Source organism: Salvelinus sp. IW2-2015, linkage group LG11 (genome assembly GCF_002910315.2).
Source record: "Salvelinus sp. IW2-2015 linkage group LG11, ASM291031v2, whole genome shotgun sequence".
Taxonomy (NCBI): domain Eukaryota; kingdom Metazoa; phylum Chordata; class Actinopteri; order Salmoniformes; family Salmonidae; genus Salvelinus; species Salvelinus sp. IW2-2015.
Window position 1 is genome coordinate 15155695 of NC_036851.1, and position 15544 is coordinate 15171238.

The 15544-nt window shown below is 40.6% G+C and overlaps 1 protein-coding gene across 8 annotated transcripts; it reads right to left on the reverse strand.

The window, feature by feature from the left end:
- Positions 1-117: 117 nt before the first annotated feature.
- LOC111969868 (methyl-CpG-binding domain protein 1) lies at positions 118-15262 on the reverse strand. Of its 8 annotated transcripts, none has more exons than XM_023996202.3 (17): positions 14156-15262; positions 12272-12988; positions 11599-11742; positions 11166-11304; positions 10724-11046; positions 8131-8213; positions 7905-7954; positions 7567-7707; positions 7430-7483; positions 7190-7210; positions 3724-3822; positions 3278-3442; positions 2870-3079; positions 2646-2717; positions 2240-2326; positions 1908-2084; positions 118-1666 (listed from the first exon to the last, which is right to left on the reverse strand). In XM_023996202.3, exons 2-17 carry the CDS (start codon positions 12754-12756, stop codon positions 1190-1192), a joined length of 2727 nt encoding a protein of 908 aa, XP_023851970.1. In that variant the 5' UTR covers positions 12757-12988; positions 14156-15262; the 3' UTR covers positions 118-1189. The 8 variants fall into 8 exon arrangements, with proteins under 8 accessions (XP_023851970.1, XP_023851972.1, XP_023851971.1 ...); XM_023996204.3 differs by having other exon boundaries at positions 14080-15262; XM_023996203.3 differs by having other exon boundaries at positions 14059-15262.
- Positions 15263-15544: the final 282 nt, after the last annotated feature.

Here is a 15544-nt window from a genome sequence, read left to right on the forward strand (position 1 = left end):
ACAGGACACACGGCTCACATTGGACGTCAGAGAGCAGCTGAAAGCTATATCTGTATTTTGTACTAGTTCTCCAATCGACCTGAACACCTATTGGAAAAAAGCAGGCTTTAAACCCTCATGATTTGTACATTTATTTGTAAGACAGACTAACAAAATGGGATATAAAAAACACGTCCCTCAATTTCTTAACAAATATCATTGCAAAGTCTAGTGGTAAAAGCGTAAAATACTAGACAGTCCTGGTTGTCCATCGCCAGCAGACTTGAGGGCAGAGCTGTGATGCTCTGTACTGTGACACTGCTAAGTGCTGGTGACTCTTAACCCTGCGCTGCGGCACCAAATGTTCTTAAGGCCAGGCACCACAGGCTGAAATTACATCACAGCATCTACCTATCAATTTTTAGATTTGTTGGTATTTTGGTCCATTAATATTAGTATTTTCAAAAAGTAAACAAAAATGACAATCTTGATAATAATGCATATTTTCATTAGTTTATCATACTACAGTCATCAAAATGTCATTAATGTTAACCACTTTAAAATGGACATACATCCATCATTTCAAAGCCCACTACATTGGATTACACAATTTATAAACCCATTTCATAGAAAATGTAAAAAAACTGAACTATATGTAGTAACTTACTTTGAAGAGATGGTGATTGGGTCTAAATAGGTGTTTGTTAGTCTAAATTCAGTGTCCTTGTCTTTAACTGCCAATTCCGAAAAGTCAAGACTCTTCCCACACGCCAACTAATTTCCCCCAGCTTCAGAAGCATCTGTATTCACCAAATAGTGAACCTTAGATATATTCTCATACTTGCCCAGAGGGAATTGAATATGCTTTTTTTTATGTGCCAAAATGCATTTTACTTTCATATCTTTWGTATTTTACAGATAAAAATATTTTTTAAGTATTTGTCCACAATGCACTGAGTAAGTCCGATCCTGGAGTGTCTTAACAATACGAAACCAAAAATATTTAGACTGACTTAATCCAGTGTCCAGACTTTTRTTTGTGTTGGATATGTAAATATTTAAATGAGATGTCACCTAATTTGTATATTTKAATTTTTTWAAATCTGAAATTGTAATACAAAAAATATTATTTGTGTCTACATTCAACTGTAGAAAGTTGATTGTGATATGATTAACGGGGGGAATCCCTATTACGGTGTGGTGTCTGGCCTTAATAGCTGCAGGATAAGGCCTTACACCTCGCACAGTGCTCTGTTTCTTTAAGTACCAGAAAGTCACAGGTTGATGCCCGCTCAATGATGATTGGAGCCTGGCTGAATGGCTGCTCCTTGGTCGGGACCCCCTGGCACACGCTGTACTTCTCCAGATCCAGGAGCAGGTTCGCCACCTGGGGCACAGATGTCAAGCAGGATGGGTGAGCTTCATACAGCGGGTGGGTGAGGAGCAGCGGCTGGCCCTGTACACAGATCTGATAGTAGAAGCTCGGGTCAATCTGCACGGTTGTGTCCACCATGTGGGAGAGCTTAGAGCACTGCAGTAGCTGTAGTGTCGGGCCCTCCACCATTATGGCAAACCAGAGTGTGGGGAGTGCAGAGCTGTGAATGGACTTCAGTAGCTTTAACAGCTCATGTTCTTGGTCGATCCCACTTGTTCCTGCACTGTCAGCCAGACTGAAGATCTGAGTGATCTACACAGAACATAATAGGGGTAACAAAATACAGTTGGAATCAATTCCACTCCAAATCGAGTCAATTACAGATTTACTTTCACATGTATCTCCTATAGAATATTTTAAAATGAAAAATCCAAGCATAATTGTAATCCCTAACTTCCTGTAGTTTGAAATTGAAAGGTAATTATTGGCCTTAAATATCAGTTACAATGTTGTAAAGTGTKCTTATGCACCAAAGCAGGAAGTGGTCACTTACCATAGGTGTGACCTCCTCCACTTCTGGCTCCCCAGACGGCGTTTCTACATCCGTGTCCACACTTGGCCTTCCTCCGTTCATTCCACTCTGTCTGTCCGGAGCTGCTGAGGACGTATTCTCAACTGGGGGTTCAACATATTTCACCGCAGGGTCTGCCGGTTTGAACAGTGTGCAATACTGGGCAATAAGAAAGAAATACACCATTATACCATACTCCAGTCTAAATATTAAAAAGGTAAACACTGAAGAGCACACTAGTCATGGGATTTTATTATACTGTAAAACATTACATGCTTAAGAGAATTTCAATAAGGTAGAGAAGGGTGACTCACTGCTGGAGAACTTATAAGGTTGAGGATATCTGGTACATGCTCCAGAAGTGAATTATTTTTGACAATTTCCACAGTCTCTTTGTGAGCCTGTAAAATATGAAAAATCRGTTGAAAATATTGTGCATTGGAAAGATAAGAGCATTTTTAACCAATATAAAATGCCAAAAGGCAAATGCCACAAAAGTAAACCTAAACAGAAGCTTAAAAAGGGAAAAAAACATTGCATTTTGCACCATCATGATGTGGCCAGTGACACTTTGCTTCTTGAAAGTCCTAGATCTTGAAAACCTGACTGCTGACATGCATAACATTTTTGGGATCAACAGTGGACGAATGAGAGAAAAAAAAGAAAAAAAAGACCAAAAGATAGGTTTGTGTTGATGTTCTCTTTAAGTTTGATTCCAACCTGGACTGTCGGTATATGGTTTCTGAAGTTCTCATCCTGGGGTTTGCTGGGAAGCATAGGGCGCCAATGTGCCTACAACAATAACAGACACAATTAATGCACATATCAGTATTTGCATGGAARCCTGTACTCAAGACAATGTGACGTTAAGATGGGACAACAATAATACAACTTTTTAAACATTGCCTTTCCCTATCGTGCCATCTCCACATAGCAATACTCACTGTTTCCATGTAGCGATAATCCTCTTCTTCCTGCAGTGGCTCGTCTTCATCATCAGTGAACTCCATGTCCACTTCCAGATGCGGTGTTTTTCTTTTCTTTGGGGTTGTCTTYCGACTGTATGTAAAGTGAGGCCTAGGCCTGCCAAGCTGCACCCACCCCTCTTGGGACCCAAAATCAGTCTGGCCCAACTGAAAGGGCAACAAGTGTCTCTGTCAAACACATACATACACATAAGAGCACCATTGAAAGCGTTGTTAGGAGTCCATTCATGGCATAACAATGAGTACGGCCATTGCTTAATTCCAAACAAGGACTAATTCAAACGGTACTTTCAAAAAATATTGTCACCCTCAAAATGCTCATARGACTGACAATTATTTAAACATAGGTGAGTAATCAACCCTTACCATGGCCTGTCTCTGGCACTGCCGTAGACGGCACTTCTGTCTCTTCTTATTGCTGCCTCCAAACTTGGGTTTGTCTATGCAGAAATCACAAGTGCCACAGTCTGTCCTACTATTACAGGCTTCACACTTCCCACAGGAGCGCCGCTTACGTTTCCTCACCCAAGCCTGAAAGTCAGAATGATAATTAAAATGTTTAAAAAAATTACGAATCATTATTTGTACTACTATCGTTAAATGTTTTTWWATTTTTTATTCCAACAAYTACATGTCACTGTCTAGATATTCAGTGGACCGATATAAGGTAGCTTGTTGGCCCAAACTGTGACCAAATTCAGATGGAGACCTCACTAGGAAGAACAGGGTTTTAATGTGGGAGAGGCTGTAATTGGCCAGCAGAGGGCACTCCTAGATAGAAGTGGGGTAAGATATCTTGAAGCAGAGCTCACCTCATAGTCAGCATCATCACCATCAAACTCTTCATCGTCATCTTCTATATCGACATTCACAGAGAAGTCCTCAGGGTCACTGTATTGAGAAGTGGAGTTCTGTGGGAATAATGAGATTTATCTATTCTGCCCTCTCCTCTTTATTGAATACCAAATCAAATTTTATTTGTCATGTGCCAAATACAACCTTACTGTGAAATGCTTACATACAAGCCCTTAASCAACAATGCAGTTAAAGAAATAGAGTTAAGAAAATATTTACTAAATAAACTAAAAAATAAAACAAAAAGTAAAAATAACGAGGCTATATACAGGGGGTGCCAGTACCGAGTCAATGTGCGGGGGTACAGGTTAGTCGAGTTAATTTGACTATGTTGGTAGGGTTAAAGTGACAATGCATAGATAATAAACAGTGAGTAGCAGCAGAGTAAAAACAAAAAGGGTAGCTGTGCCACTAGAGATTCTGGGTGCGAGTCCAGGCTCTGTCGCAGCCGGCCGCAAACGGGAAACCCATGGGGGGATCACAATTGACCCAGCGTCGTCCGGGTTAGGGGAGGGTATGGCCGGCAGGTATGTTCTTGTCCCATTGCGCACTAGCGACCCCTGTGGCGGGCTGGGCGCAGTGCACACTGACACGGTCGCCAGGTGTACAGTGTTTCCTCCAACACATTGGTGCGGCTGGCTTCCGGGTTAAGTGGGCATTGTGTCAAGAAGCAGTGCGGCTTGGTTGGGTTGTGTATCGGAAGACGCACAGCTCTCAACCTTTGCCACTCCCGAGTCCGTACGGGAGTTGCAGCGATGAGGCAAGACTAACTTCCAACTGGATACCACAAAATTGAGGGAGAGGTTGTTGTCACATTGAGGGAGAGGTTGTTGTCACATTGAGGGAGAGGTTGTTGTCCTGGCACCACACCTGCCAGGTCTCTGACTTCCTCCCTATCGGCTGTCTCATCGTTGTCGGTGATCAGGCCTACCGCTGTTGTGTCAGCAAACTTAATGATGGTGTTGGAGTTGTGCTTGGCCACGCAGTCGTGGGTGAACAGGGAGTACAGGAGGGGACTAAGCACACACCCATGAGGGGCCCCAGTGTTGAGGATCAGTGTGGCAGATGTGTTGTTGCCTACCCTTACCACCTAGGGCCAGCCCGTCAGGAAGTACAGGATCCAGTTGCAGAGGGAGGTGGTTAGTCCGAGGGTCATTAGCTTAGTCATGAGCTTTGTGGGRACTATGGTGTTGAACGCTGAGCTGTAGTCAATAAACAGCATTCTCACATAGGTGTTCCTTTTGTCCAGGTGGGAMAGGGAAGTGTGGAGTGCGATTGAGATTGCAGATCTGTTGGGGCGGTATGCGAATTGAAGTGGGTCTAGTGTTTCCGGGATGATGGTGTTGATGTGAGCCATGGCCAGCCTTTCAAAGCACTTCATGGCTACCAACGTGAGTGCTACGGGGTTGGTAGTTATTTAGGCAGGTTACCTTCGCTCTCTTGGGAACCGGGACTATGGTGGTCTGCTTGAAACATGTAGGTATTACAGACTCGGTCAGTGAAGACACTTGGCAGGTGGTCCCGCGCATGCTCCGAGTTCACATCCTGGTAATCTGTCTGGCCCCGCGGCCTTGTGAATGTTGACCTGTTTAACTTKTTTGGGGTAGGGGCAGTATTTTCACGTCCGGATGAAAAGCATGCCCAGAGTAAACGGCCTGRTACAAAGCCAGAAAAGCTAGAATATGCATATTATTAGTAGATTTGGATAGAAAACACTCTGAAGATTCTAAAGCTGTTTGAATGATGTCTGTGAGTATAACAGAACTCATCAGGCAGGCAAACACCTGAGAAAAAATCCAACCAGGAAGTGGGAATCTGAGGTTGGTCGATTTTCAACTCAGCTCCTTTTGAAGATACAGTGGGATATTGGTAATGTTGCACTTCCTAAGGCTTCCACTAGATGTCAACAGTCGTTAGAACCTTGTCTGATGCCTCTACTGTTTAGTGGGGCTGAAGGAGAGAGGAATGAGTCAGGTCTGCCATGAAGTGACCATGCTCTGACCATGCGCGTTCACGTGAGAGCGAGCTCTATTCCATCGCAATTCTGAAGACACAGGAATACTCCAGTTGGAACATTATTGAAGAATTATGTTAAAAACATCCTAAAGATTGATTCAGTACTTCGTTTGTCATGTTTRTACGGACTGTAATATAACTTTTRTAACTTTTCGTCCGTACTTTCCGCTGGACCTGCCTGCGCGTCGTGAGTTTGGAAAGTGTACTGAACGCTAGAACAACAAGCAGGAATTTGGACATAAATGATGGACATTATCGAACAAAATGAACATTTATTGTGGAACTGGGATTCCTGGGAGTGCATTCTGATGAAGATCATCAAAGGTAAGTGAATGTTTATATTGTTACTTCTGACTTCTGTTGACTGCATAATATGGCGGCTATATTTGTGTCTTGATTGGGCTCTGAGCGCCGWCTCAGATTATTGCATGGTMTGCTTTTTWCGTAAWMRTTTTTTGAAAMCTGACACAGCGGTTGCATTAAGGAGAAGTGCARCTAAAATTCCATGCATAACAGTTGTATCGTTTAGTAMTCCTGTAAATTGATGTGGCTCTCTYCAAAATCAAAGGATGTTTTGTGACTTAACTGAATGTTAGGCGCCAATGTAAACTCAGATTTTTGGATATAAATATGAACTTTACCGAACAAAAKATACATGTATTGTGTAACATGAAGTCCTATGAGTGTCATCTGATGAATATCATCAAAGGTTAGTGATTAATTTTATCTATATTTCTGCTTTTTGTGAATCCTCTCTTTGGCTGTTATTCTGTGAATAGGCACTCYCCTAACATAATCYTTTGGTTTGCTTTCGTCGTAAAGCCTTTTTGAAATCGGACACTGTGGCTGGATTTACAACAAGTGTATKTTTAAAATGGTGTAAAATACATMTATGTTTGAGGAATTTTAATTATGAGATTTATGTTTGAATTTGGCGCCCTGCACTTCCACTGGCTGTTGTCAAGTCGATCCCGTTTAATGGGATCTCAGCCATAAGAAGTTAATGTCCCGTTGGTAGGATAGTCTCGATCATAGATCATCCAYTTTATTTTCCAATTATTGCACGTTTGCCAATAGAACGGATGGCAGAGGCGGTTTACCCACTCGCCGATGAATTCTAGCAAGGCATCTCATCCTCGGCCACCTGTATTTCCGTCTTCACGCGAATGACGGGGATTTGGGCCTGGTCTCGTGGAAGCAGTATATCCTTCGCGTCGGACTCATTAAAGAAGCTCTTTTCGGTCATGAGACGGTAGCAGCAACATTATGTACAATATAAGTTGCAAACAACGCGAAAAAAAAAAAAAACATTATTATTAAATTACATTCATAGTTTCCTTTGCATATTAAATGATTACTAAGATAAGGATTAGAGGAGTATTATTAGAGAGGGCTGGGTATTGTTACCTGCAATTCTCTGCTGTCAATCTGCAAAACAAATGCTTTACATTCAGTTATGGGAGCTTTTCATGGAGGTGAAGAGAATATTCCAAATTCACTGCCAATGTTCATATGTGGACTTGTGGGACATACTGCTCTATATTGAGTAAGCATAAGCATAAGAGATATGAATAGACAATAGCCTTCTGCATTTGTCATATACATGCAAACGAAGATATCCTAGGTAATGGGATTCTAGAAAATTACCTTAAAATTCGCCATGGGATAGGGATCCAACATTTGGGGACCATCAGGTTTATACTGAAATACACATACATAAACAATCAAAATAAACTACCACTTGGATTTCTTCAATCTCTGTCTGTTCTTTGGTCAGTCTGTACCTTGAGGATAGGACATTTGCATTTGCGTTTCTGACAGCGGACACGTTTTCTGGTGTCAGGGTTCAGTGTTTTTTTGCAGTTGGCACAACTCCCACAATCTTCTGTYGTAAGGCAAGCCCTACAGTTACCACAAGGAATCCACTAAAACAGACATACGGAATTCTGGAGTTAGAGTATTCCTATCCATTTAGACCTATGCTGATAAATCATTGTTTAACTACGTAAAACTGAAATAAGTAAAGAGTCAAAAATACAAAACAGGAAGTCGAGGAGCATGCACGCATGTTAAAAACAGAAATGGGAGTAGTAGACTCGTTAGTTGAGGAAAACCTGTTTACCTTTCTGAATCTTTGATGAAGTGGAAACTTGGCTATAGCTGGATTGTTGGCTAAAAGCAAAGAGGGATACTGTTAACACAATATTAAACATATACTTCATAAACAGTAAAAACAGGCACATTTACAATGTTTTTAAACTTAAAAATATGTCAATTCTGTTCCTCTTTAAAACAAATTTGTAAAATGGTTTTCCTTTAATTGGATTGACACTAAAGAGTTGACATACCCCTGCATATGGAGCAACAGGGACTCTTCATCTGCCTTTCATACTCTAAGCCTGTATATGAATTACCACAAATGGCACAGATGCTGAAATAAAGAGTATCGAAGKAAGTTACCTAAGGTACCAAGTGCATAATATCACAATCATTCTCAAGATATTAACATCAACRCCTACAATCACTCCCATGTATTCTTTGCTTATTTTACATTAAAAAAAGCTCTATATCAGGGGAAAACACTCAAGCAGACATGCAAAAAAACATTTCCAATTCACACATGCGTATAATAGGGCAAATAAGCAAATAAACAAATATGTACTGAACAAAAATATTAACGCAACATGCAACAATTTCAATGATTTTACTGAGATACAGTAAATCTGTCAATTTKAATAAATTCATTAGTCCCTAATCTATGGATTTCACATGACTGGGCAGGGGCGCAGCCATGGGTGGGCCTCAGAGGCCCACCCACTGGGGAGAGGAGACAGCCAATCAGGATGATTTTTCCCCAAAGGCGCTTTTTTACACACAGAAATACTCCTCAGTTTCATCAGCTGTCCGGGTGGCTGGTCTCAGACGATCCCGCAGGTGAAGAAATCGGATGTGGAGGTCCTGGGCTGGCGTGGTTACATGTGGTCTGRGGTTTTGAGGCCGTTTGGACGTACTGCCAAATTCTCTAAAATGACGTTGGAGGCGGCTTAAGGTAGAGAAATTAACATTCAATTCTCTGGCAACAGCTCTAGTGGACATTCCTGCAGTCCACATGCCAATTTCACACTCCCTCAAAACTTGAGACATCTGTAGCATTGTATTGCGAGACAAAACTGCACATTTTAGAGTGGCCTTTCKTTGTCCCTTCACAAGGTGCACCATGCTGTTTAACTTCTTTGTGATAGGGGGCAGCATTTTCACTTTTGGATGAATTGCGTGCCCATAGTGAACTGCCTCCTACTCTGTCCCAGATGCTAATATATGCATATTATTATTACTATTGGATATAAAACACTCTGAAGTTTCTAAAACCGTTTGAATGATGTCTGTGAGTATAACAGAACTCATATGGCAGGCAAAAACCTGAGAAATATTCCAAACAGGAAGTGAGAATTCTGAGGCTGGTCGATGTTCAACTCATCGCCTTTTCAATTCCCTGTAAGATATGGATCTGTTTGCACTTCCTACGCCTTCCATTAGATGTCTGTAGAACGTGGAATGAAGCCTCTAGTGTGATGTGGGGCCGGATGGGAGGTGTTTCAGTCAGTGGTCTGGCAGAATGCCAGTTCCTGTTCACGCGCGTTCCAAACAATATCGTCTTGCTTTCCATAACTTCTAGAGACACAAAGGAATTCTCCGGTTGGAAGGTTATTGGATAGTTATCATAACAACATCCTGAAGATTGATTTTCTACTTAGTTTGACCAGTTTATTCAACCTGTTATATAACTTTTTGAAGTTTTCGTCCAAGTTCGCCTGCATCTGCGCGAGCGTTTGGACATGCTAGCAAAAGTAGCTACTTAAACATAAGTAATGGACATTATCGAACAAAACAACGATTTATTGTGGAACTAGGATTCCTGGGAGTGCTTTCTGATGAAGATCATAAAAGGTAAGGGAATATTTATGATGTAATTTCGTATTTCTGTTGACTCCAACACGGCGGAGAAATATTGTTATATCTGAGCGCCGTCTCAGATTATTGCATGGTGTGCTTTTTACGTAAYGTTTTTTTGAAATCTGACACAGCGGTTGCATTAAGAACAAGTGTATCTATAATTATATGTAAAATATGTGTCTTTCATCAAAGTTTATGATGAGTATTTCTGTTATTTGACGTGGCTCTCTGCAATTTCTCCGGATATTTTGGAGGCATTTCTGAACATGGCGCCAATGTAAACCGAGATTAGTGGATATAAATATGCACATTATCGAACAAAACATAAATGTATTGTGTAACATGATGTCCTATGAGTGTCATCTGAAGAAGATCATCAAAGGTTAGTGATTAATTTTATCTCTTTCTGCTTTTTGTGACTATCTTTTGCTGGGAAAATGGCTGTGTTTTTCTGTGGCTATGTACTGAGCTAACATAATTGTTTGGTGTGCTTTCCCCGTAAATCCTTTTTGAAATCAGACATGTTGGCTGGATTCACAACATGTGTAGCTTTAATTTGGTGTCTTTCATGTGTGATTTCATGAAAGATTGATTTTTATAGTAATATATTTMAATTTGGCYCGCTACATTTTTTCTGGCTTTTGGCCAAGTGGGACGCTACCGTCCCACATATCCCAGAGAAGTTAATCAGCTTCTTGATATACAACACCTGTCAGGTGAATGGATTATCTTAGCCAAAGAAGAAATGCTCACTAACTGGGATATAAACAAATTTGTGCACAAAATTTGAAAGAAGCCTTTTGTGCTTATGGAAAAATGTCTGGGTTCTTATTTCAGCTCATGAAACATGGGACCAACATGTTACATGTTGCGTTTATATTTTTGTTCAGTGTATATATAGCCTAAACCCTGATTATGTATGAGGAATGTGTACATTTAAATTCTCAGAGATAAAATTATAGGATAACATAGGAGCATTTGACTCACCAAAAGAAGGGCTCTGAACCAGCCATCCCYTTGATGGAGACTGAAAGTGATGATGCAGGGCTCAAGGGCAGTTTAGTTGCATTTTGCTTCATACCTTCCACATCATGAGCGACAGAAGCTGAACTAATCTTAGCAAGAGACGAGTTCGTTCTTGGGGGAGTGGTATGTTGGAGGTCTTTGCTTGGCGTGCCCATAGAGCTGCGACTCAGAGGGGTCAGTCTGTGATGGGAGTCAGGACTGTCTGCCCGGTCCCCTCTGTCCTTCAAGCTGGACTCTGAGGAAAATCCACAGTCCACTAAGGGAGGAGGATCCTTCTGTATGTTCTAACAGACCATGGGTTAGAATAGACAAGATATGTTTGTTAGAAAATACATTCAAATTAGTGAAGTGAAAGAAAAGGTATAATTTCAAGTAAATACTGGGAGCTTTTTATTATTATTACCGTCTTTCTCGCACGCAAGGGCTTGGGTTGTCCAGCACCCCTGAACACCCCTGCTTTGTAATCAAACATTGTCATGTCCTGAGTATCTGCCAGAACTTTGGAAAGCTCAACCCTACTTCTCACACGCTCATTACTCGGACTTCAGGTTCACAGAGAAGGGAATAAAGATAGTGTGATCCATTAGTGGCATCAATGTTTTATAAAAAGTTAACTTAAAGCATATAATACTGACAATGAAATGAATGTGCCTGTATTATTAAGAAATTGGTATTACCGCGTTTTTATTTCAAACCAACGGCTTATTCAAACAGGTACAGCAAGTGAGTTCTCGTAAATAAAAATGAACCTCATGTCATGAGACAATACCAATGGTTAAAAATCTAGACTGGACCTTGGTCTAAAAATGAATRGAGTTTTGCCAGAATGTTTTTACCTCATGTAATAAACGTCACTCTGTCCAACACTAGAACCTGAACGACGAACAACCGCTTTGCGCTTCCACCCCTTTCCAAGTGCCGGCCAGTCCTCCCAGCCCTCTTCAACTGTTACTCTTTTCTTCCGTCTATAAACAGAAAACCTGGCATAAAATAAAAACAAGTGTCAGCAAAGTATATCAGCATAAGAGCATAAAACATAACAGCAGAGCATATCGACTGGCTAGTCTGTATAGTTTGACCGTCTACATATTTGCTACAAGAAAGAACATTTGGGGCCCATTACAGCAGGTTGACGTTAATTGTGATGAATCTTGCCCTGGAGGCAGAACTGAGCGATTTCTGCTTGATAGGCCAACTGCAWAGACCAAATTGTCTATATTGCAAAAAATATGAAAATAAAAATGTGCTTTAGGTCTTAATTTAATGTTAAAATTTGATTTTAACCTCCAGTACAAGATTCATGACAAAAAAAAAAAAACTAAACTGCCCCAATTCACTGCCCCAGATAAATCCTTCTTTAAAAAAGGTAGGGTACTTTTATGTTGGGGAGTAAATTAGCCAACTTCTGTATTGATTTATGGGCCCTAGAAATCCTGACATGTTTTAATAACATTGATACAACAGCAGCCAAAGCTAGTCAAATCAAGTGTCACATCTCACTCAACATACAGGTTGTTGCTGTTGATTTTCTTTTCAAGGCCTGCCACGCTACCGCTCCTTTCGCTCCTTTCGCTCCCTGCAACACTCTCCTCTTCGGCATCCCCTTTGCCATTCACGCGTCGCTCCCCCATCGCAAGGCCCAAGTTCCAACCCTGTGTGTCATCTTCATAATTGTCATCCTCCAGGGGCTCAAACCAGTCTACAGGTTGTTCCTCAGCAACTCCCCCTGGGATCTTCTCTGTCTGCCCATGGCCTGTCATCACAGGAACAGAGGTGGCATGGTCCTGAATGTCAAGGCTGTCCGAGGGAGCCAGGGCCTCCAGTGGCGATAGGACCTGAGAGGTCCTCTCCATCCCATTGTCCCCGACCTCAGTCCTCTCCTCCCTTTCTATAAGTAGATCATTTGTAGGTTTTAGTACCTCTCCGTTTATCTCCATGTCTTCCTCTCCTGGCCCTCTCCCGGAACCTAGGTTATCCACCAGTCCTTCATTCATTTCTGGGGCTCTATACACTCATGAAGCCACAGGTTTAAATGTTCTCCAAAATGTTCTTGAACAACGACTTCCAAGGTTCACACATCCAAGACTTTGCATAACAATACAGAGGAGTGCTCACATCCAGTGGGGTTCTAYAGTAACTCAAGCATAAACTTTGCTTCTCTGTATATGTGCTTGCATTCCCGCAGGGCTTCCCAAAAACTTCAGTCTTCCCATTGATGTATAGGACCTGAAAAGATAAAGTTGAGAAATAACAGCATTGGCTTTATGCAGGCTTTTAGCAGAATTTCACATGGGTATACCCTGAATCAATGCATCCACATCATAACACCATCCCAATACAGTCAGCTGAGCTGTTCAAGAAGTTTCAGCCTAATCAAGCCACTGACATTAATCATGATACTTGCTTGACTGACAGTCTGCTATTGCCATTGACTGCTACTCATAATATATTTCTGGCTTGACAGTCAGCTGTCCGGTAATTGAAAGTGTGTAAATTTAGTTAACAATTAGAAACATCATGTGGAGATTTATATGAAAATAATAGGTACTTCGTTTTTATTAGTTGTATGGCTATTAGTAGTTGTACACTAACTTTATTTTGTTGTTAATAAAAAAAAATATATATATATTATTATTTGACAGTATTTGCCATATTATTGTTTCTACGTTTTTTTTTTACACTTGAAACGAGATGGAGCATCATTCAAGACATTGCATCCTCCACAATGTCAAATATATTCAGACATGTCAATTCCTATCTACTGTAACGTTAGCTACAATAATCAAACCAACGTTATTCAATAACTCTAACAATGTAACAGTTAACAAATGCTCCTCTCCCCTATGTATTGATTATTTTAGTGACGGCGTTACCAGATATTTGGTAAGAACGACATAAGTGTTAGCTAGTAGCATCACACAGATAAGCTAGTTAACGTACGTTAGCTAGCTAATGCTACCATACTTCGTCGCCTTTTGATTGTTAACTAACGTTAGCTAGATACCTAGCTTGTTAACATAGCAGCTAACGTTAACAAGCAAACGACAATTCACGACCACCATGGCAAAAAGACTAAAGTCATTTCAAACACATTCACATATTAAAACCAAAACCGCGAAACAGCTACCGAGATACCACAGACAAATATATGAAACATATTAGGGCTAACGTTAGCTAGATAACGTTACCTATTCATATAATCCTTGTTAGCGGAAGTATAGCTAGATCAGTTAGCCACATTAGCTAGAAAAAACGTCGTTAGCTGTTTATTGGACAGAGCTAACGAGCTAACCCACCACTTGCGAGGAGAGACATACATGTGATAAATGGACGCAGCTCCAAAACAAAACAGCATAAATATTTTCAAAACAGCATCAAATATCGAAAACTTACCATCGACGGTTAAGAACCGGAAATTACATGSAACATAACAGGAAACACAAATTAAACGCAAATATGGATGCTTGGGTCGTCCCTACCCTCTACCCTTGACTATTTCTACTGCTACGTTAGTTTACCCCTACCTTACCTTAACCTAAGACAGTGTATATTACATTGACAAGACATTCGCGTGACCGCTACAACAATGGAAATTCATGTCCTCAAAGATGGACGGCAGGCGGGAGGAGGTGAAATCAGGTGGGACCATTCTAGCCAATAAGAGGYCAGATTCTTGTGTGACCAACATGCCGTAGAGATAGATATATGTTATTACAACATGTATTTATTTTATTAACACTTTATTAACAACTATTAACACTGTATATAGACATAATATGACATTTGAAATGTCTTTATTCTTTTGAAACTTGCYTGAGTTTAACATTTACTGCTCTCTTTTTGATGATTTCACTTTTGTTGATCCATTTCACTTGTTTTGGCAATGTAAACATATGTTTCCCATGCCAATAAAGCCCCTTGAATTGAATAAAGGACTCATCTTTGTATCTGTGACATTATAGCATCTTCTACAGCATGGGCAGTGCCAGAGACTATCTCCATTTTAAAGTAGTCAATTTTCTTCTTCATTTGCTGATTGCTTGAAAATCATAGGAATAGCCACGCAGTTGACTACTTTGAAATGGTGGAACCCCTCAATGGCAATGTCAATGTTAAAACAGGTTATGTCCATGATGACTCAGTCCTATATCTCCATGACAACAGACATAACTCCAAAAGTAAGTTTTTTTCCCCCAAAGTTGCCGAAATGCCACGTGCATCCACTCATAACAACCTAGCCATTACAAAACATATATTCAACCAAATAAGCKTCACGTAGAAATTGAMCAATTCAATGTATTTTTGACCAAATTCGACACTCATTGACCTCCATACAAAAATTCCTCACTTCGTGGGCTTATTWRTTTTGCCAGATTTTGGGTGGAGTAAAACCTCTCGCTTCGCTTAACCGAACTTCAGTGGGGCGACGTCAGKGTTGGGACGTCCCAATGATACCGTTTAGACGTATCCTTTCTCGCTCGCGTGAAATGCCTGCTTTTAGTAGCTAGCGCGTTTGTCTTTTTTTGTTGGTATACGGTGTTGTAAAGTATGACTGTATATTTTATATTTCTTAATAAAAAAGTATCTAGCTAACGACTACTAAACTAACTTGTCGTGTGAATGTGTGGAATATTCCATRTCATGACAACTTAACAGTTGACTGTGGTATAGTGCAACTAAAGAGGTTTGAAACCACTGGTGTACCTGTTTCTTAGTGGGTGCGTTAATAGAATGATATTACACATGGTGAGACAAACGTCAAACAAAGATACAAAGCAAAAT